Source organism: Calypte anna, chromosome 28 (assembly GCF_003957555.1).
Source record: "Calypte anna isolate BGI_N300 chromosome 28, bCalAnn1_v1.p, whole genome shotgun sequence".
Classification (NCBI taxonomy): domain Eukaryota; kingdom Metazoa; phylum Chordata; class Aves; order Apodiformes; family Trochilidae; genus Calypte; species Calypte anna.
The window spans coordinates 1,364,177-1,384,809 of record NC_044273.1 but is presented as its reverse complement, the minus strand read 5'-3'; the positions used below and the strand labels follow the sequence as shown (position 1 = coordinate 1,384,809).

The following is a 20,633-nucleotide window of genomic DNA, read 5'->3' as shown; positions in this document are numbered from 1 at the left end:
TTGCAAATGTTTCCTTATTCATAGCAGACAGCATTATTATCACTTGCTCTCAGTTTTAGCCCAGGCCAGGCTCAGTCCCTCTCTCAGCTCTCACCATTCCAAGTCCTGACTTCAGACCTGCTGGCTCCTTTCTGCTCCAGTCATCAGCCACCATTCCCCAGCATCTCCCAGCAGGGAGAGTGGGGCTGAGCCCTGCCAGGAGATAAGAGAGAGCCCCACAGCTTGTCACAGCCCTGGCTCCCAGCCCAGCCCCTGGCAGAGGAGCCTCAAGAAGTCACAGGCACAAAAAGTGAGGCACAAGTTGTGGATGTGATGCTGGTGGCTGCCTGCTCCTCTCCAAAGGATTTCTTTTCCATCTTCAAGAGCTGGGGGCCTGGCTTCACTCTGCAGCTGGGGCTTTGCAGATCCTGGTGTTCAAACAGGATGGTTCCTGAGCAGCCCTGGGCTCACCCTGCATCCCAAGCCCTCCACAGCCTTTACTCCAGGTCTAAAGCTTGAAGGTGAGAAGCCTGGGAAGGTAATGCTCAGAGAGCTACTCAATTTTGCATGGTTATTCATAGAGGAGATCCCAGTTGTGGGCAGGACTTCTGATCCAGGGAAGCATTAAATGTGCTGAGGGATTTGCAGAGACCAGGAAATAGGCTTTGTTATTTCTGGGTTTTCAGAGGTTTTGTGTCATTTCTCGTTGTCACAGGAATAGGTGCTGAGGGTATGGGATATCTCTAGGATCATTTGTTCTCACAAAGCTTACACACATCTGGGTTTTGTGAACACAACCTCATAGAGTTCTGACCTTTGAGAAGCAGCTTTGCTCTTGGGCTTCATGGAAGCAGAGGCAGGATACTCACTGTGTCACTCATTCAGTTTTTCTACCACTCTGTGCAAGACAGGCATTTAAACCAGGACCCAAGAAGCCATGGTTCTGCTAGATCCCAGGAAAAGTTGGTTAGACTGGGCAAAATTAGATTTCAGTCCCTCTTCCGCTACTGGATTTCATATTAGCTGACCTGGGAAGTGCTGCCAGACCTCCCCCATCCTTTTTTTTTTTTTTTAGGCAATGTTTTAAACCCGTGGCTCCAACTGCTACATGGACCTAAAGCCGTGTCTGAGGGGCAGCCTAGCACGGACCTGAAGCCTTTTTAAATAACCTTGTTATGAAATTCCTCATTGGAATCCTCTTGCCTGCTCCTCGCTCCCTTTCTTCCCAGTGTCCTGGGTACTTTATTGCTCCAGGGGGGACGTTTGGTGCCTCGGATCCCTCGGTGCTTCCTCTCCCTTTCCCTGTGCCTCCCACCATCGGAGGCAGCCGGGTCCCTTGTGGCCATGAGCAAGCGAGACCGCGGCAGGAAAAAAAAAAACCTAAATCGTGTTAATTTCTTGATTTGCTGCTTAAATCCAGCGGTTTCCGTATGATTTAATTGCACGCTCCCGTAAGGAAACCAGCAGGGAGTCCATGGGGTGTGAAGCCGAGTTTCCAGGATTTCCAGCTGCCTAAATTCCCTCGGGATTTTTCCCCATTGGTTAGTGTCGGGTTAGCTGGTGACCTGAGTGACATTGTGCCACCAGGCTTTCTGCCCTGCCACTCGCAGGCTTTTCCCACCTCCCAGCAGGGATTAAACAAACCTGCAGTGAGCACAGCTGCAAATTCAGAAGGTAAGAGCGGGTGGGAGGGTGGGAAAGTGGAAAGAAAGGGGAAGGGGGGGGGGGGGAAAGTGTGTGTGGAAATGAGGCAGACCCAGAGCTGGGAGCACGGAAAACCTTGGAGATCCTCAGGCTGCCGGGATTCCTGCGGTGGTGACAGGGTGGGATTTCTTAGCGTGACTTGATCATTCACACTTTGATCCAGTCTTTAAGGAGGAAGAAACTGCTGGAAGTTGTTGGACTTTTCCACAAGTTAGGAGGTGCTGAGCTGAGCTGGGGCTGGGCAGAGCTGAGCACAAGCTGGGAAAGCATCAGGGGAATCGGTTTCTTGTGCTTGGTCAGTTCTGTTGGGATCCCCATTCTGCAGCCTCACCCTTTGTGCCACTGCTAAACCAAAATATTCCAAAGCAGAGCAAAGGAGCAAGAACACGATTCCAGAGTTCTTAGCACAGCAGATACCGCAGGTATCCTGGCAAACGTGGCACAGATCATGGGAGCAAAAAAGAGCAGCAGGAGCCCGGGGAGCTGATAAACACCCCGCTGGCAAGGTTTTCTTCCCAGGCACTTCAGCATGGAGTGGTGCGAGCAAAAGGAGTGGAATTTTCCAGCTGGTTTCTCAGCCCGCATGTGCCTCGCTGCCGGCTCCCTGCCCGCGGATGCCCGCGGAGCTGCAGGCACTCAACTCGGAGATTTCTCAGGGGCTTCTCCTAGGTCAGGAACAATCGCTGGAAAAGTAGATCAGAGAGCTCACAGAGGAGGTGGCCTGATAAGCTGGGAACGTGCCTGCCCTTTGGCTCAGTTTCTGTAATGAGCTGAGAGAGAGGTTTTTTTGTTGCCTCTGTTGACAGCCTGCGAGCCCAGCACCACTTCGGGCTCCTCGGGGCAAGATCTTGGCCCCTGGTGCTTGCCCAAGCTCAGCCTGACACCCAGGGGCACACGGGGCCACAGCTTCACCCCTCGGGTTGATCCATGAGAGAGGATGGAGGGAAAAATCCCAGCCTGGGGGCTTGGCAAGGATGCTGGGTTAGAGGCAGAAGGGTGCTGGGGGGTGCCTGGCGATGCTGGGGGGTGGCAGGGGACACCCAGCTCAGCCCTGTCCTGAATCACAGCTCAGAACTGGGTTCACCCAGATCAGAACTGGGCTCATCCCCTGCCTGGCTGGGCCAGGGAGACCCAGGCATCAAATCTGTGGAGTTTGGATGGGTGAAGAGTGCCCAGCAGACCCAAATGAGACCAAATTATCACTGAGACAGCAGCTCTGGAGAAGTATTGGAAATGCTTCAAAGTGATCAAAGATACAACAGGAGGAGAAAAGCTGCTGCAGCTCATTCAGCTCTAAGATGGTTTATTGATTTAACACTGCATTCATCTCCTCACACCTATAAAAGAGTCACCAGACTGGACAAGCTCTGCCTAGAAAGGCAAAGAGATGGATTTATTGTCACCTGCAGAGTGATTATCTCCTTCAGAGAAGGTGCTTTTTGTGTCTTTCTGATACAGCTTCCAGGAGATGCTTCCCATTGTGTGAAGATTCCTCCTGGGACAGGATCTTTGAGTACTTCATTTGAGGATCTTATGGCAAGGCTGTACCCCAAGGTGAAACATAGGTTTTGTCAAAATTAAGAAACATAACAAAAAGGTTTTATAAAAAGAGTGAAATAAATTCTCTCAAGAGGAGAGGTAGAGCATCCTTTTCTGAGAGAGAAGTTGAAAGAATGAAAGACAGAGTTCACGAGGAGTGGCTGAGAGCAGATGGTTTTAGGGGATTCTGGAATTCACTGAGGGAAAGCCAAGGGTTGGTGTTGATTTCCTCTAGAACTGTGCCTCCTCTGAAGTCCTGTAGTTTGGAATTCTTCTCATTCCAGAAAGCCAGTGAATAACCAGATAGACTCCCAATGGAAAGCAAATTGCAAAATCAGACCCCAGAAGTCAGCACAACTCTGTGGTCCAAGACCTCACTTGGGAGAAGAGGAGGAACCCCATGAATCTGCACTGAGGGCAGCAGTGATTCCAGGGGCCATCTGGAAGAAACTTGGAGGTGCTGCTGCTGTCCCAGTGACTGCACCAGTATCATCCACCTTGATTAAGCTTTTCCAGCTCTCATTTGCACTTTATCCTCTGGCTCTGCGGGTTCTGGCTGCATGGCTGCATTTCCACATTGGTTCAGCTGCAGCCTCTGGTGTTGCAGTGTTTACCATGAGCATCAATAAGTTCAGTTTGGCTCCTCTAGAACAGCACCTGACTGCTTCTTGCTAAATATCAAGCATAATTTCCAGGGTCAGGTAGAGCCAGGCTTATATAATTTGCCTGGAATTGTGGTGAATTCATCCCCACCAGAAGAGAGTAATGCAGGTTCAGATTTTTTTTTTTTTTTTCTAAATAGTATATTCTACTTAAAAGAAAATTAATTAACACAGGGCTATTCCTGTCCTGGAAAAGGAGGTCAGACTAGATGATCACAGCTGGTCCCTTTTGTCCTTGTAATACATATACACAGATACAGTGTTAGGAGCTGGTGGAGAAGAGCACAAACCCAGCAGCAATACCATGCAGAGAATGCCAAAGCAAATGGGCCAAGTTAAATTTGGACAAATATACCATCAGAGCAGCAAAGTAAAGCATCTCCATCCTGTTTTCCCAGCTCAGAGAAGGCAGACTCAGCCCACACTGGTACCAGACTGAGCTGCTGGAACCAGCACTGAGGCTTCTTGACTTTCTCCAGTTTGCACAATGCACTGCAGCAGGATGCCAAAAAGAAAGCTGCATTCTGCTGCTGGAAAGCCACCCAAACCCTTTCTCTGAAGTAATTAATTGCCAGTTCAGACATTCCAGGTTATTAATTTGGATCAGGGTGTACATGAAGGTTCTGTGGCTCATCCACACAAAGTGTGTTCAGAACAAACGGTAACTGTGTCCACCAGTGTCCAGAGGGCTGTTGCTGCTGCCAAGAAATCTTGTTTATTAGTTATGTATTGCTTGGCCACATAAAAATTGCTATTAAACAACACAGTGTACCCTGCATTTACCCCACCAGCTGCTCTTTCAGCTTTGGCCATCTTGCTGCCATGGCTCTCCTGTGAAATGCCTCCACCCTGATGCTGAAGAATATAAATTTCCCCCTCCTAACCTCACTTAAGCCAGAGATGACTTCCAACCCAATAACCTGTGTTTCCTGAGTCCTCACCCCTTATTAGGTGGGTTCCCCCCCTCCCCAGCACCCTCTGGCAGCTGAGAGCTGGGGAAGAGCATCAGGAAAGAGAGAACAACTCTGTAAAGGTGGACATCCTCAGCAAAGGCAAAGGACCATAGAAGAAAACAGCTCCAATCTGACCCTCACTGTTTGGAAAGCATCACTCAGAAGGAATGGAGTGAGATCCAGCAAGGCAGGAGATGGAGGGATAAGAACTGATCCCATTCACTTCATCCTGTTGCAGGCTCCCAGCAAACCTGCCAGGCTGAATTGTCTCTTCCTTGGCATAGAGAGGTTTGCAGAAATAAAAGTGTGGAGAAAAGGAGAGGGAAGGGTCCAACCATTGCACCTACCCTGGCTTCTCCCACTCCCCAAGGCAGCAGTGGCAGAGCACATCTGTCTTGTGAAAGATTCTCATGGAATGAGTTTGGGTGTGAGAGTTTCAATAAGAAAAAATCTATTTGTAAGGGCAATCCCTGGCAGTGTGCCCTCCCTCCTGCTGGCAGGATGCATTTCCTAGAGCTACAGCTGGTAGAAGAAGAGGGGCTCTGAGAAAGGCTTCTACCTGCTGTGAATTACCTGTGAGGTTGTAGTGCAGCACATCTGGAATTCAGCTGCCAGAACTTCTGAGTGAGTGGGACAGAACTGCAGCTCCCAGCATGTGGAAAGACTTGGCCATCAGCTTAAATGCCAGCAGAGCACAGAGGAGACAGTTCTGGTATTTTGCTTTTTCTGACTAATGAGCTGCAGGAGCAGGGGGATGGCTCTCCAGCCAGCTTAACAAAGGGCACAGACAAATATACAACCAGGCAGCTGGTGGCTTTTAGCTGAAACTGTGGACAGAAAAACTGTGACTGTGAGCAGGGAGAAGGCTGGGAAACCTGGGAACACGAGGAGCAGGGAAACTGCTTGGGATGTGCAGCAAGAGAGGCAGTGGAAGAAAATAAATTAAAAAAGCAGTGCCCCATGGGGCACAAAGCATGGGGCACAAACCATGGGGCAAAGCTGCATTCCCAAGCATGGGAAGATATAAAATAAGCAGAGTTAAATGTACCAATACAGTAACACAGGCCTGGAAAAGGTCTTCAGGAGGAATTTGTTGATGGTGTGAAAACTAAACCAAAGCTTTTTCAAATACCTGAGGCAGAACAACTGCTAGGGAGTTTGTATGCAGTGCCAGCATGGGGCTGGAAGGACGAGTCCAGAGCTGGATGAGGGCAGGGAGGAAAAGCTGGGTGGCTCCACACATCTGAGTTTCCACCAGGCAACCATTCAGGGAGGGAGCAGGGGATTCATTCTCCAGTGAAGGTGTCAAAGAGGTTTGTTGAGCAGTTTGGCAGATGGAGTTTTTAAGTCCTTGAGCATCACCAGAGCAACCACCTTGGGCATCTGCAGTTTGCAAGGGCTGGGCCTATCTAGAGATGTATGGAGATTTCTAGAAAAAAAAAAAAAGAATAATAAAGTAAGGTATAATAATAATAAATAAATGAAGTAAGGTATAATAATAAAATAAGGTACAAAAAAATCACCCAGCTTCCCAAAGCAGAACTCCCTCTAGAAGTGTGCAGCTCAACTTCCCTGTGCACCTGGGAGCAGGAGGGAGCAGGAGCTGGGATTCAAAATAGCTGAAACGTGTCAATCACAGACACTCTCAGCAGAACCAAGGAGAAAAGAAGGGCACTTGTGAACACCAGAAACTTCAGGAGCTCACCAAGCTTTGCCTCACTCATCAGTTGAAATTACCCAGTCAAAAAATCAGGGGAATAATTTTTGTTATCAGTTGTACCATTTTTTTAATCACTTTCTCTGTTCCATTGTCCCATCAGAAACTCCAAGCAAGATGTCCTGGCAGGTGCTGTCAGGGGGAACTCATGACATTTTCTTTCTCTTGTAGCCCTCCTGGCCCTCTTCTCCTTGGCATTTCTTGGCAGCTCAGCTACAGGAGGACTCTGCAGAGCACCAGGGAGCTGCAGTCTATCCAAGGAGGTAAAAAAAATGATGATGAGAGGCACTCACATGAATCCCTGTCCCAGCTCAGGTGGGAGCAGGAACCAAAACATTTCTCTCCTCCATTTCTGAATTTTCCTGAATTTGAGATGTTGAGATGTTGACTTCTTGTTCCAAAATAGGGCAAAAAAAATGCTCAAATATTGGCATTTCCCATAGGAAGGAAATTCCATGATTTGAGCAGCTCTGTGAAACACAAGGAGGTTCATTTGCAGAAACTCCACTAACTTGGAATGAAAGTCACATCTGGGTAATTGGACTCTGCTCCCTGGGCCAAGTGAACAGTGCAGGATAGAAAATGAATCCAACCCCTCAAATTAAGGTTACTGTAACAAGGAGAACAAGACCACAAATATTGCACAATCCAGGGAAGAAAGGCTGGAAGGATTGCTTAACACCACAGAAAATCACCTCTTTCCCCACAACAATTAGCAACTGGGAATATCCCAGTGGCTTTTTGCCCAGGAAACATCCATGGTCCTGTGACAGGTCCAGGTAAGGATGGTTCACATGCATCCTCCCAACCATCCTCATCTCCAGGGGATGGGGCTGAGCACCCTCCAAACATGCTCAAAACTTTAGGGGAAGGATTTTTCTCGCTTCAAACTGAGCCCTCTTTTATCTTTTGAGAAAAGCTAAATGCACCAAGTGTGGATGGAAAGACAGTGACACCCTGGGATGGTGGACACAGTCATCTGTTTGGGTGTTTCTACAGCCTCAATGCCTCGTCCGGGTTGGGTGTAGCAAACTGAATTTGCTAGCAGAGGTTCCCATGTGGCTTTTTTCTTTATCATTACATTGTGAATCAACATTATGAGTTTTGCTTTTTAAAAAGCTCTAATAGATAACCAATGTCTTTCTTAAAAAAGAAAAGCCTGCTGGACCTGCAGACCTCCCTGTGAAAATCTGGGCCAGAACTTCACTTGTCTCTGTCTTTCCAAGCTGGGCAGAGGGCATTTTTAACAGGGGGATTGAGTGCAAAACAAACTGCCCTCTCCCTATTTAACATTTTAAGTCTACTTGTGAGATTGGTATAAATTATTTTATACTTTGGAGAGAAAACTCAACCAGGGAGCTGACTTGGGAAAGCTGTTCCAGGCTGGTTTCCAACAATCCTTTATCTTCAAATGGCTGTGCAAGAAGACTCTTGGTAAGGTGACTGAGTGACAGGAGGCACAGTTGTCACATTGCCTCTCACAAGAGTGACATTGTGAGTGTCCCTTTTACCCATTGTTGGTAAGTTACAGCATCCCATGGTCTCTGTGCAATGTGGCTCTCCTGGACAGAAGAAGAGTTTGGGTTTGGTCCCCAAGGATTCCTCCACCCTGCAGGGCATCAGGCACCTCCTTTCGGAGGGAGCAGAGCTCTTCACCTCCTCCATTTAATATTTAAGAGCTCAAAGGTGTCTGGAAATTGCCAGAGGTTCAACTCAAAACCAAACATGGGCAAAGCTGCAGGAGGAGTGTTCGAGGCGTTGGTCACTCTGCTTTCATGGCTAAAAAAAAGGTGAAGAATTCACCTGGGGATTGAAAAACTGAGGAGGGCTGAGTCCAGATTCTAGGAGCAAAGCTGAACTGTGGGCAGAGGAAGCAGAAAAACACAATTATTCACTGTTAGCAATCATTCCCCCCTGAGAGAGATGCGGGGAGGATGGCTCAGTGCTGGAGGGGTGGCTGAGCTCTGCCCCTCCCTGGTGGGGTCAGAAATGCTCCTGTCCAAGGCCAAGAGAGCTGCAGGACACCTGAGCCTCCAGCAGGGAACAGGGAAGCCCAGACCCTTCTGTAGGAAAAGCTGCTGGCTAAGGCACAGGAGCCAGAGTTGCCTTCCCTGGGACTGGGAAGCAGCAGCAGGAGCAGAGCTCAGCCCTGGTGAGGATGTCACTGCCCATCTCCTGCTCCCTCTGTGCCTGCAGGGGCTCTCAGCACCATTTCTCAGGAGTGGTTTGGGTGCATGGTGCAGGCAGAGCACTGGAGTCTGTTCTCCATAACCAGAGACATTAATTTTCAAATAAAATCATCTCCTTGTGAATCCCACTCCCATATGTGCTTTGCTGGCTGAAGCTTTGCAGGGTACAGGGCTGCAGGGTTTGGGTTTCCAGTCCCCAGCTTCCACTTGCAGGACCTTGCACCTGATTGGAGTTCCTTCAATAGGAAGATAATTGCTATTTCCTGTATTTACATGGGAGCAAACGAGGCATTTGTAGACCAAAAATTTGTTAGGATGCAGCAAGGGGTTAGGGTTAGGGTTGGGGTTAGGGTTGGGGTTAGGGTTGGGGTTAGGTGATCGTCCAGGCTGGTTTTGGCAGACAGAGCAAGTTTTAAGCTGTAGAATGACAGAGTTAATCAAAGTCTGGGCTCCACATGGCCTGTCCAGCAAAGCTCCCTCTGATCCCAGCCCTGATTTATGGTTGGAGCTGATGATATGAGAGGTCTTTTCCAACCTCAAGGAAATCAACCATGATTCTGTGATTAATGCCCACAAAAACCATTTGGTGTTGGGAGCTGCTCCTGGCTCTGCTCAGCCAGAGCCTGCTGGGGACGCAGGGCTTGGGAGGATTTCATTTCTAGGACTCTGTCCCTGACACTTTTTGATTTACCTCTTGCTGGATGAGTTCAAACTCAGTGGGAAGTTTTAGCTGTAGCCACAACTCATCTCTGCTGGGATGCTGAAGCTGGAGAATGCAGCAAAGCTCCTGCCCTGGTGCCACCTGAACTGGGGAGAAGATTATTCCAGGGATTATTCCTGTGATCCGTGTGTCTGGGAGGAATGGGAACACAAGTCCTGTTGTAACCTTGCTGCTGGGGCTTGGGTTTTGGCCATGGTTCTTCACTCTGCAGCATTTCAAGGCCAGGACTGGTTGTGTGGTGCTCAGAGCCCCAACCTGGGGCTGGGCATGGATGGAAATTGGGAAATGTGAGAATTCCATCAAAGAAATTACAGCAGGAATCAGTATTTAAGAAATCAGTGAGTAAAGACAGTGGAAGTTTTGCCCACTGCCTTGAAAGCAGAGTCTGGCTCCCTGACAGACTGTATTGCTAAGGAATTTCCTTCACATACTCAATGAGTTGATTCCTGATTCCTTGAGAATTCCCTCATCCACCAGTGGGAAATGACAGGAATTGGGGTGAGGCATGGACAGGGCCATTCCCTGGGGCTGGGCTGGCTGAAGCTCAGCAGTGTGGTTGGATCTCTAAGGTCCTGCTTGGGCAGGTGGAGCGGGGAAGGAGCCGCTCAGTGTCCTGGATGGATCCTGGATGGATGCTTGGATGCAGGGAAGGAAGAGGCTGAAGGGTGAGGTGAGGATGAGGATGGTATCTGCTCCCCTTTAGCAGCTTGCTATGCTCTCTGGTGCTGCTACCTCCTTTTGCAGTTTGTGTGAGGAGGCAGAAGAAAGTGTGAAACCAGTGGTGGTGTTAAATCCACACAGACAGCACGGGGGGGCCAGGTGCTTTCTGTCCTCTGCTCTCCTGCAGTCCTCAAAAATGTTTTCAGTCTCCTCCTCCGTGCCACTCCCCCACCCCCTGCTGCCATGTATCCTGAGCATATCTCAGCCTTCCTTCCCTCTCTCAGGAGGTTCTGCTCAGAGCTCTCTGCTAACTCTCTACCTAAGGAGAAACCCCTGCATCCTGCCTTCCAGCTGAAAGAATTCAAGAACCCAACAACTCCGAATAATCCCCCAAGAAGAAGAAAAAAAAAAAAAAAAGAAACCAAACCCCACAGCTCTTCCTGCTTGACAACCAGAACTTCTCCCAGGTGAGTGGTTTTGTCAGCAAATCTGGATGCATGGGTGAGGGAGATGGGAGGTCCAAGGGACAGGAGGATGGGTGGCAGGAGGGCTCCTTGGGTGATGCATGAGGGAGCAGCAGGGATTTCTCCTAAGGAGCTGTAGGACTGCCCAGAGGGGAGTGCTTGAAAAGTGGGACTGGATGCTGTGGAATACCTGGGGGGCAGCTAAGAGAGGGGCAGCCTTAGCACAGGGACCTTCACACAGATTGGGAGCAACAAGGACAGTCACACTTTTCCTCCCAGAGTTGGACTTAGGCCCCAGATAGCTTCACTTTTGGCATCGTAGAGCTCGGCTGGGATGAAATTCCTGCCTGCTGCAGAATGCTCTCCCTTTAGTGAGATGGGGCAGTGCTGGGACCCTGGGCACATCCTCTCTCCTCCAGGGTCTGGTGTCGGAGGGAGGATTTGGGTGGGGGGGAGCTGGGTGCCAGACAGCAAATGGGAAATGGAGCTGCCATAGCCCTTCAGTGAGCAGAAAGCCCTGCCAGGGGCTGCTATAGCAACACAAATATGGCTGAGTTCTCCCCAGTTGGGCTTCTGCATGGAAATTTTCAGCACAGGCACCCTGGCTGCATTGCTTCCAGCTTGTGGTGCCCTTCCCAAGGGCAAGTAATGGGTCAGGCTGGGAAGGATCCAACAGCATGAGGGGTGAGGATGCCTCCAGCCAGGGGGGCTGTGAACCCTCCCTCTCCTGGTCCTGGGGACTGAAAAAACTCACCAAGCAGTGCAGCATCTGGGATCAGTGTTCCTGAGCACAGGCACTGAGCTGCTGAGTGGTGGGGCTGTAGTTCCAGAGTGGAGGGGCTGTAGCTGCAGAGTTGGGGGGCTGTAGCTGCAGAGTGTTGCTGATCTGCTCAGAAGTGGGGCTGTAGCTCCAGAGTAGAGGGGTTGTAGCTCCAGAGTTGGGGGTCTGTAGCTCTAGAGTAGAGGGGCTGTAGCTCCAGTGCTGCTGCTGTGCTCAGAAGTGGGGCTGCCAGCTCCAATTGTGGGGCCACTGAGCAGAGCCCAGAAGGCAGCACAGTCCTGACAGCCCTGCACATCCCTTCCTTGCAAGCACTGAGCCTTCTCCCTGTGCAAGGAAGAGCAGTTTCAGTTCTGTCTCCTCCCCAGGTGTCCGTGCACCTTAGGAGCCCAGCCCAGCTTTCTGTCACCCTTTGCCTTCCCCCCCATCTCTGTGTGGTTTGTGCAAAGCTCTCCTCAGCCTCTCTCCTCCTGTAGATTCCTCCCTCTTCTCCCCCTTGCTACCTGTGGAGATTTCCCCCCTTTGGAAATCTTGCTGGGTTTGATGTTGAACATTCCAGCAGAGTTTCCTTGGAGACAAGAGGAGCAGTGGGCTCCAAAGGGCTGATTATTTCACAGCCTTTGGCTGGCTTTCAGACAGAGTTGCATGAGCAGAGGGAAGAGGAGGGGATGCCTGACTCTGACACCCTTTTCCCTTGTCCCTGGGCTGTGACAGTACACACTGTACTGAGATGGGTGCCTGGGGACAGCAGGGCCACTCCTCTCCCAGTCCCTTGGGGTTGGTTAAGCTGGGAGAGACTGCTGGGCATTTCTAATTTGGCTGATTTCAGGCAGTCCCAGGAGCAAACCTGACTAATTAGATTAACCCCTTGTGTCCTCTCCTCTGCAGACTTTAGCAATAGTGGGACAAGCCTTTCAGTCCCTGTCCCCCATCCCTTCAGTCTGAGTGGTCACCCCTGGCTTTGTCCCAGCTGAACCCTCTGCTGGGTTGGCCACCCCACCCTTTTTTTTTTTTTTTCTTCTTTTTTTGCCTTCCTTAGGGTTGGTTATGGGACAGTTGGCTGACATCTCTTGGACACATCAGCCCTGGCACTGTGCAGTCCCTAGGCAGAGGGAGGAGGGCACAAAGATGCTCTGCCTCATGGGAGAACAAAGAAAGCAGGGCAAGAAAGCAGATAAAGTCTTCAATTGAACTTTTTGTTGACTTTCCTCAACCCCCCCCCACCATGCCAATGGTCAGGACCTTCCATGTCCCAGAGGAAAATCTCCCAGTGGATCCACTGGCCTGGCAGAGGCTTCCCTGGTGTCCAGTCTGTCCAGTAACAGCACTTGGCCATTTCCATGGAGTTGCATTTTCTGGGTTATCTTTCAGTGTGCTGCAAGACTCCTGGGCAGGGATTAGAGGGTGAGGGAAAAGTGGGAAACCAGACCATGGGTCTGTACTAATTATCCATGTAAATCAGCTCCAGGACACTGCCAGGGATGGTGTCAGTGCTGCCCTGGGAAGCTTCATCCCACAGCACATCAGGGGGAGGCAGAGGGATGGATCACAGCATGGTTGATGTTGGCAGGGACCTGTAGTGGGTCCAACCCTCCCCCCCTTCTCAAAGCAGAGTCAGCCAGAAATGGCTGCTCAGGACCATGTCCACTCAGCTGTTTTTTAATATCTCCAAGGATGGTGACCCCACAATCTCTCGGGGCACCCTGGAGCTGGGATCCAGGGACAGGATGCCTGGGAATGGCTCAAAGCTGCACCCTGCTCCAATGTTTGCTCTGCCTGACAGTTCAAAAGCCTTTCCTGATGCTTGAAAGGAATTTCCTGATACTTCATTTTGTGGCCACCACCTCTCATCTGGGCCTGGGCATCCCTAGAAGGACCTGGTGCTGTCTTCTTTACACCTTTCCTCCAGGTGTACATGGATAAGATCCACCTGAACCTTCTCTCCAGGCTGAATAATCCCAGCTCCCTCAGCCTTTCCTCATGGGAGATGCTTCAGTCCCTTCACCAGAGAAACTTCAGGCCCTTCATCATTTTTGTAGCCCTTTTTTAGACTCTTTTTACTGTGTCCACATCTCTCCTGTACTCAGGAGCCCAGCACTGGGCAGAGCACCCCAGGTGTGGCATCACCAGAGCTGAAAGGTCCCTTCCCTCCTCCACACTGGCACTGACAGCTCCTGGACCCCAGTTCTGGTCCCAGCTGAGAGTTCTGGGGTCTCAGGGGTGATGTCCTGGGTGCAGCAGTGCTGTCAGTGCTCTGCAGGAGCTGAGTTTCAGCTCACCCATCCAGAGCAGCCCTGTGCATTTCCTCTTCACTCAGCTCAGTCTGAGCTTGACCATCACCTGGACAAAACCAACCCAAAATCTTCTGCAGGGAGCAGTTTGGGCTCCCAGCTCCCAGAGGGAATAGGAGCCAAGGCCAGCAAGGCTGTAGCCAGGTAGTCCCCAGGCCTGGGGCTGCCACTCATCCTCTGAGATGGGAATTTGCTCCATGTTTTTAGGTCATTATAAAACCTTTTCCTTTCCTGTCTCCTCATTTCTTCCATAATAATTGCTGCCACTGTTTGGTTTTTTTTGCCAGCCTGTACTTCCACGTGACATTTCCAATATCTTTTTGAGTCACTAGAGTGTGCAATGAGGAGAAACTCTTCCTGCCTTTCCTGCTTTTCACTTTTTCACTCAGCAGTTCACCTCCCAGGTCACTCGTGAGCAGATGAATAATTCTGCACCCTGAAGCTGAGCCTCACAACTGAAATTTATTTACAAAAATAGCCATGAAATTCTATTCACTTGGGTTTTGTGTTCCCATAAGTGATCATAAAGGGATCTTCCAGTTCATCCTGCCTGGAAAAACCTTTCCTACAGGATCCTGGCCAAAAGATTTTTTAAAAATCTGTTTGATCTGACACTGAAGTTCTGTTGATGTGGGGTTTTTTTTTTCTTCAATCAGACAGATTTGAAGATTTTCTTCACTGCTCTCTCTTTCCCCATTTTAACACTTTGACCTTTTTTCTGGGAGAGGTCCAGGGCTGCCTGGGGCTGTGAGTCTCTTAGGAGTCTGGAGTCAAAAGATAGATCCAAGATGGTATTTCAAGAAGTTTCTCTGCTGTGTGTAGTATTTTACTCTCAGTTTCTAAGCTTGGAGCTGCTGAGTTTTCCATGGTTCAGGGAATGAGATCCAGGAGGATGGACCCAGAGCAGAGCTCAGCCCCTCTGCTCATCTCATCACCAATACAGAGGGACAGGAAGGACCCTGTTGGATAAACTTGGAAAAAAACCAGTCAGTAGGTTGTGGGCATATATATTTCTATATATTTATGTATATATACTTATATATATATATAAATGTGCATATTTGCATCCCTGTGTCATAAACCTGAGAAAATGGAAGGACACATCCTGACATTGCCCACATCCTTTGTGTGACCAAGTGGAATTCAAGGGTGCACATGGGGGCTAAAAAGAGGAAATCTGTGACAAGGGGATGGAAATGTGCCCTGGTGCTGCCACCCTGAGCCCAACTCCCTCCTGCTGAGGAGGAAGGGGCTCCCTCCTCTTTCCCTTCTGCTAGGATTTTCTTACTTTCTGTCTTTAAAACATGCTCAGGGGAAGGTGCTGCACGCTGGGTGGTTTCAGCCTTCCTGATGTTGGTTGCTTTAGCAGAGACAAGGCATAAAGAGGAGGGGTTCACAAGTTGAAACAGAAGTGTCTGACTTGATTCAGACCTTTCCTGGTTTCTAAATCTTTGGAGGTTCTTAAGCACCATCACCCTCCAAGCCCCATACTGGAAATCTCCTTGTGTAGAAGGGAAAATAACCACAAAAAATCTGCAAAGAGCAGGACAAAAAAATATAGTGCAAAAGCCAGTTTTTTTACTTTCACCATCATCTGTCTGGTGTCTCTAAACCAGTCAAAATTCCACTGTTTATGAGAAACCTCATTGCCAGGAACTAGGCATTAGTTTTGCAACACTAAAATTTATTGCAAAATACCCTGTGTTTCCTGGTTCTAGCCCTGAAGTTACCTCCAAAAATGCTGTCTCATATATCAGTGCTTCTGGCAGAGTGGATCCTGGAGAAACAGTCCTGAATAGAACCTTCACAAGGAGGTGAGCAAAGCCACCTTCTTCCTCACAGGAAGGGAAAGCAAAGCCAGAGCCAGGCTGTTCATCTGCAAGAGGTTTTTGATGATTTGCCACAGCACTCTGAGAACTTCCAGCTGATGCAATACAGAATATTTACACGATTTCAGGCCAGTGATGCAGAGGGAATGTGCTGTGGAGGGGGATGCTGTGTTGCAAAATATGCAGATGGAGAAAGGGAGCAAGTCAGCAAGAGGGTGGGGACACCACGGGAGCAAGTTCTGCTCAGTTCCTTCTGTGTGCTAAGGAGGAGGCTCCCAAGCATCTGATGGAACATGGGATCCAGTGACAAATCCTGAACTTTCCCTTATCAAAAGATAACTTTCCTTTGGTGTGCACAAAAGTACATTTTGTGGTGCACGTGGTTGGGGAGACATCTGGAGGAAAAAAAAACCCAAAAAAAAGCAGGTGAGTCCCTTTCTACACGTGGGTTCTGCTCCCACCTCCCTGACTGGGAACTGGTGCTGTTGCTGTGTGGTCCAACTCCAAGAAAGGCAAATTCAGAGGACAGGTGAGTCCATGTTTCTGTGATCCTGGCTTGGATGCTGGAATTTGAGTAGCTGATTATGGTGTTGGTCAAAGGTTGGACTGGATGAGCTTGGAGGTCTCTTCCATCCTAAACATCCTGTGATTCTGTCTGTCCAGGGAAGGTCACTGACCCAGAGCTGGGAAAGGGTCTGGAGCACAAGGAGGGACAGAGGGAATTGGGGGTGTTTGGTCTGGAGCAGTGGAGGCTGAGGGGAGACCTTCACCTTCTTCCTCTCAACTACCAAAAAAAAAGGTTGGAGCAAAGGGGGTGTTGACCTCTTCTCCCAAGTCATAGAACAAGAGGAAATGGCTTGAAGTTGTGCCAGGGGAGGTTTCAATTGGATTTTAGGAAAAATTTCTTCCCTGAAAGGGTTTGTCAGGCCCTGGCCCAGGCTGCCCAGGGCAGTGGTGGGATCCCCACCCCTGGAAGGATTTAAAAGCTGTGGGGATGGTGCTGAGGGAGATGAGGTGCATGGGGTGGTGGGGAACTTGGTAGTGCTGGGTTAGCACTTGGACTTGACAGTCCTAAAGGTCTTTTCCAAGCACAAATCATTCCAGGATTCTGTGGTTTGAACACAGATCTCCTCAGGTCACCATGGTCTGGCCATGATGGGGGATCTCAAAGCCACCTCTGTGACTGTTTTCACCTCACTGAGGTGCTGCTGAGGTGTAAGGAAGCTCCTCACCTGGCCAAGGTGTGCTGGGTTGGTTGATAAGGAGTCAGTGTTTGGGGAGGAATAAACAGAGTTTTGGGGAGATGAACCTTTCCTTGATGGTTCTGCTTTTCTAGGTGGTTGCTCTGGTTGGTCCCTGCTCTGCATCCCTGCTGGGAGGAGGTGAGACAGAGTTATCCCAGTCTACAAAAAGGGCACAAAGGAAGATCCAGGGACCCACAGAGCTGTGAGTATCTCCTAGTTTAGCTGGGAATAAAGCTCCCTCCTCTCTCTCCTCGGGATGGTGAGGAGGAGGAAATCCACCTAAAACCTGCTGAGTCAAGAAAGGACTTAGGGTTTCACTCAGTACTTCTGGGCATGAGCAAAATAGACTGTCCTTGGGGAAAAAATCAAGTTATCACTTGTTAAATCAAAATGGGGCAAAGAGAAAATAGAAAAAACCCAGAGCTTAACAACCCAACCCAAATTCCTTTGTTCCTGAGACCTTCATCCCCTCTCCCAGTGGCACAGGGGGATGGGCAGTGGGGGTTTAGGGTCAGTCCACCTCTGCTCCTTTCTGCCATTCCTTCCTCCTCAGGGAGGATTCCCACAGCCTTCCCTTCCCAAGTGCAAGGTTCTGCATCCAAACAGAGGCAATCCCATGCATGGATACAGCTTGGGAGGAGAAAGGATGGAGGGCAGCCCTGAGAAGAAGGGGTGATGGGGGAGCAGGAGCTCAACATGAGCCCTCAGTGTGTGTTTGCAGCCCAGAAATCCACCCAGGTCCTGGGCTGCATCAGCAGCAGCACAGACAGGAGTTGAGGGAGGGGATTCCCCCCCTCTGCTCTGCTCTTGTCAGACCCCACCTGGAGTCCTGTGTCCAGTTCTGGAGTCCCCAACATCAAAAGGACACAATGCTCCTGGAGAGTGTCTAGAAGTGGTCAGGCAGCTGGACTAGATGAGCACTGTAGGGCCTCTCCAACTGCAAGTCCTATTCTATTCTATTCTATTCTATTCTATTCTATCCTATCCTACTCTATCCCTCCAGCCACTAGCAGTGGACACAATCACTTTTCTTACCAGAAGAGCAGTAGGCTCTAGGACAGACTTCTGGAAATCCTGCAGACAAAAGAAGATGGACCACAAAAGGGATTACTCAGTGAGTCTGTGGTGAAGAAGGATGAGGCCTAAGAGGTGTCCTCTTCCTTCTAGGGCCAGTGATGCCATTAGCTGGCAAGACAGGAGGATACATTATATGTGAAATTCCTGGCTCATTGGAACCTGGCAATCAATAGTTTTGTTTGTCCAGTTCTGTCTAGGAGACTGCTAAATAAATGATAGAGGTCTGTTTTCAGGCACTATTTTCAGGTCTGTTTTTCAGGGGATTGAATTCAGAGTTCCTTAACTTGTGGAGGAATTCAGGAAGCACAAACTCAACGATCTGAAGGGATATGTAGTTCACATCTTTTTTCTCTCATGCGTAGCTGTGAACAGTAGGAGTTCTGAGAGTGGAAAGGAAGCAGACAGGCAAAGTTTTCACCCAGCCTGATGTGCATTGACTCCAGAAAGAGATAAAAGCAGGGTGGTGTAATAAGGAGGTGAATGTGTGATCAAGCTGGAATCAGTGAATCAAAACCCACAGGATGCTGTCTGCTAACCCAAAAGCTTGGGTGACAGCAGGAGCACTACAAGGTTCCTGCAGCCAAAGGTTGGGAGGGCTCAGCAGGACTTGGCTGGGCCACCTCAGGTGTCTCCACTACTCTGAACCTCAGGAAGGCATCTGTGCAAACAAATCTTCCAGCAGAATGTGGGTTTTGCTCCATCTGTCTGTTGGAAACAGCTTTGCAATCTTGTGTCACAAAGCAGTTCCTCTCCAGGGCAATGCCTTCAGTTCATCACAGTCATTTATCCATGTGGCAGACACCCAGTGTGAGTTCATAGGCAATGTAATCCCAGTTGTGATGGGTAATCTGGGAATAAGAGGGGAAAAAAACCAGCTAGAGAACAAGAGACTGCTCCAGGCTTTCTAGCCAGTAGGTAATGGAGCAGAACTGGTCCTAGATTTACCTCTTTGGAATAGGTTTGATCTCAGTATTTGTAAAGACAGGAGAGCAGGTTAACCTCACCAAGTGGAATTTGACAAGAGAGATGACTTGAAAGTCCTGTTGGGCTTCAGAGGAAAAGCAGTAAAACATTATCCTCAGGCTCCCCAGAAGGCAAAGGGGTTCTGTGCCTTTCTGCAGAAGCAGCCAGTGCTGCTTGGTCTGGTTTGGAACATTTTGGAACATTAGCTCTGGTCCTTGTTTAGGGGCTGAGGGAAGGGATGGAAGCTGTGCCAGGGGAGGGTTAGGCTGATGTCAGGAAATGTTTTGTCACTGAGGGGGTTGTCAGGCATTGGAATGGCCCAGGACAGTGGTGGAGTCACCATCCCTGGAGGCATTCAAAAGGTGTTTGGACCGGGTCCTTAGGGCCATGGGTTAGTAGCTGGTTATGGTGTTGGTGACAGGTTGGACTGTTTGAGCTTGGAAATCTCTTCCATTCTCAACATTCTGTGATTCTGTGAACAGTTTGTGGACATTAATTGGTTTTATTGCCAGGTGATAAAACCTCTTACCTGCCCAAACTGACAGAACTTCCAAGACAAGACTGGGCTGCTGTGGAGCCCTTTCTGGCTGCCCAGGCCACCACAAGCCACTCTTCAGTGCAGGTTCCGTGCTACAGAGCTTCTCCAGACACACTTGAGTGGTCCTGATGACCCTGGCAGCCCTTTAGGTGCCTTTACCCAGGATCTGCTCCTTGCAGAGGAGCTGATTAGTTGCCTCCAAACCAACCTGCCCAGGGCCCCAGGGAAACGACCTAAAAACGAAGGGAAGGAGATGGATGCCGCAGCTTACGCTTTCCTCCCGTGCTCCCCCAGCTTTGGCAGAGCTGTGCCCTGGGGACTGAACAGCCATGGGGGAGCAGAGCCATGTCAACAGCCTCTTCCTGAACGAGGATGCAGCCAAGAGGCTCCACGGCGAGGGCCGTGTCCAGCGCCTGCGGCAATCCCTGCAGAGACGGGCGGCACGAGCCAAGAAGAGGATGCACAGCATCACTGCTGCTGGCACCAAGAGCTTCTTCAGGAGAAATGCTTTTGTCCTCTTCACCATCTCTGCAGTCTTGCTAGGTATGGTGGCAACGCCGGGCACCGTTTATAAAGCTGGGGTGAAGTTTGTTTGTTCTACAAAGATTTTCTTTTCTGGCAGCGATTTGCGGCGGTCGCCGGGGAGAGAAAACTGATGGGCTGGGAGTAAAATGTTACCTGGAGGAAAAGTTCCTTTGTGTGTAAGGACAACAGACCCTGCAGAGGGAGTGTGGGAGGGAATCCTTGCCAATCTTTTCTGGCTGCAGCTTAGGGACAGACTATAACAGAAAGGGTTTGATGATCCAGCTCTTCCAAACCTATAAAATCATCCAGGTTTGTTGAGAGGCTTTTGCAGCTACAGGTGCACAATTTATGCTGTGGTTTTGTTCTGACAGTACCAGAAGGGAGAACTGATGCAAAGGGCTGTCCTAGAGTGTCCCTAGCTTTTGATCTCGCATTCACTGGCTGAACTCAACCTTAGGAGGTGGGTGGGCAAAGTCTGGGGACTGTGTAGTCACAGCTCTGTTAAGCTGGGAGATGATATCTCTGGTCACAGAATTTTTGTGCTCATGAACTTCCTGGGAACAGACCCCAGAGGAGCAGCAGACAGAGCAAGAAGGAGACCTGAGGATTAAGCACGAGGTGCTGTGCATATAAATATGTCAGAGGGAGAAAGAGCCTGCAGTAAAAACTGGATCACAGCCTTTTAGAAAAGAAAGAGCATTTGCTCCTCTGGGGAGAGGAGGAGCTGAAAGGAGATGAGAGAGAGAAAAGCCATGGTGCAGAACTGAGGGACACACCACTGGATTGCACTGTCCCATTTC

At 49.6% G+C, this 20,633-nt stretch overlaps 1 protein-coding gene and 1 long non-coding RNA gene across 9 annotated transcripts in view; one reads left to right on the top strand and one right to left on the bottom strand.

Annotated features, from left to right (window-relative positions):
• Positions 1-1,549: 1,549 nt before the first annotated feature.
• LOC103528285 (excitatory amino acid transporter 4-like) overlaps positions 1,550-20,633 on the top strand; it is a 34,065-nt gene continuing 14,981 nt past the window's right edge. For 3 of the 8 annotated variants that reach the window (XM_030466444.1, XM_030466445.1, XM_030466438.1), the window contains exons 1-5: positions 1,550-1,653; positions 6,726-6,817; positions 10,409-10,591; positions 16,823-16,932; positions 19,603-19,851. In XM_030466444.1, the coding sequence (XP_030322304.1) occupies positions 19,638-19,851 (214 nt within the window). In that variant the 5' untranslated portion in view covers positions 1,550-1,653; positions 6,726-6,817; positions 10,409-10,591; positions 16,823-16,932; positions 19,603-19,637. The other 5 variants (XM_030466439.1, XM_030466437.1, XM_030466440.1 and 2 more) reach the window with 5 other exon arrangements.
• On the bottom strand, positions 8,252-11,525 carry LOC115599833. The gene is made up of 3 exons (XR_003988635.1): positions 11,343-11,525; positions 9,435-9,550; positions 8,252-8,412 (listed from the first exon to the last, which is right to left on the bottom strand). It is a non-coding gene; the product is annotated as an uncharacterized LOC115599833 (long non-coding RNA).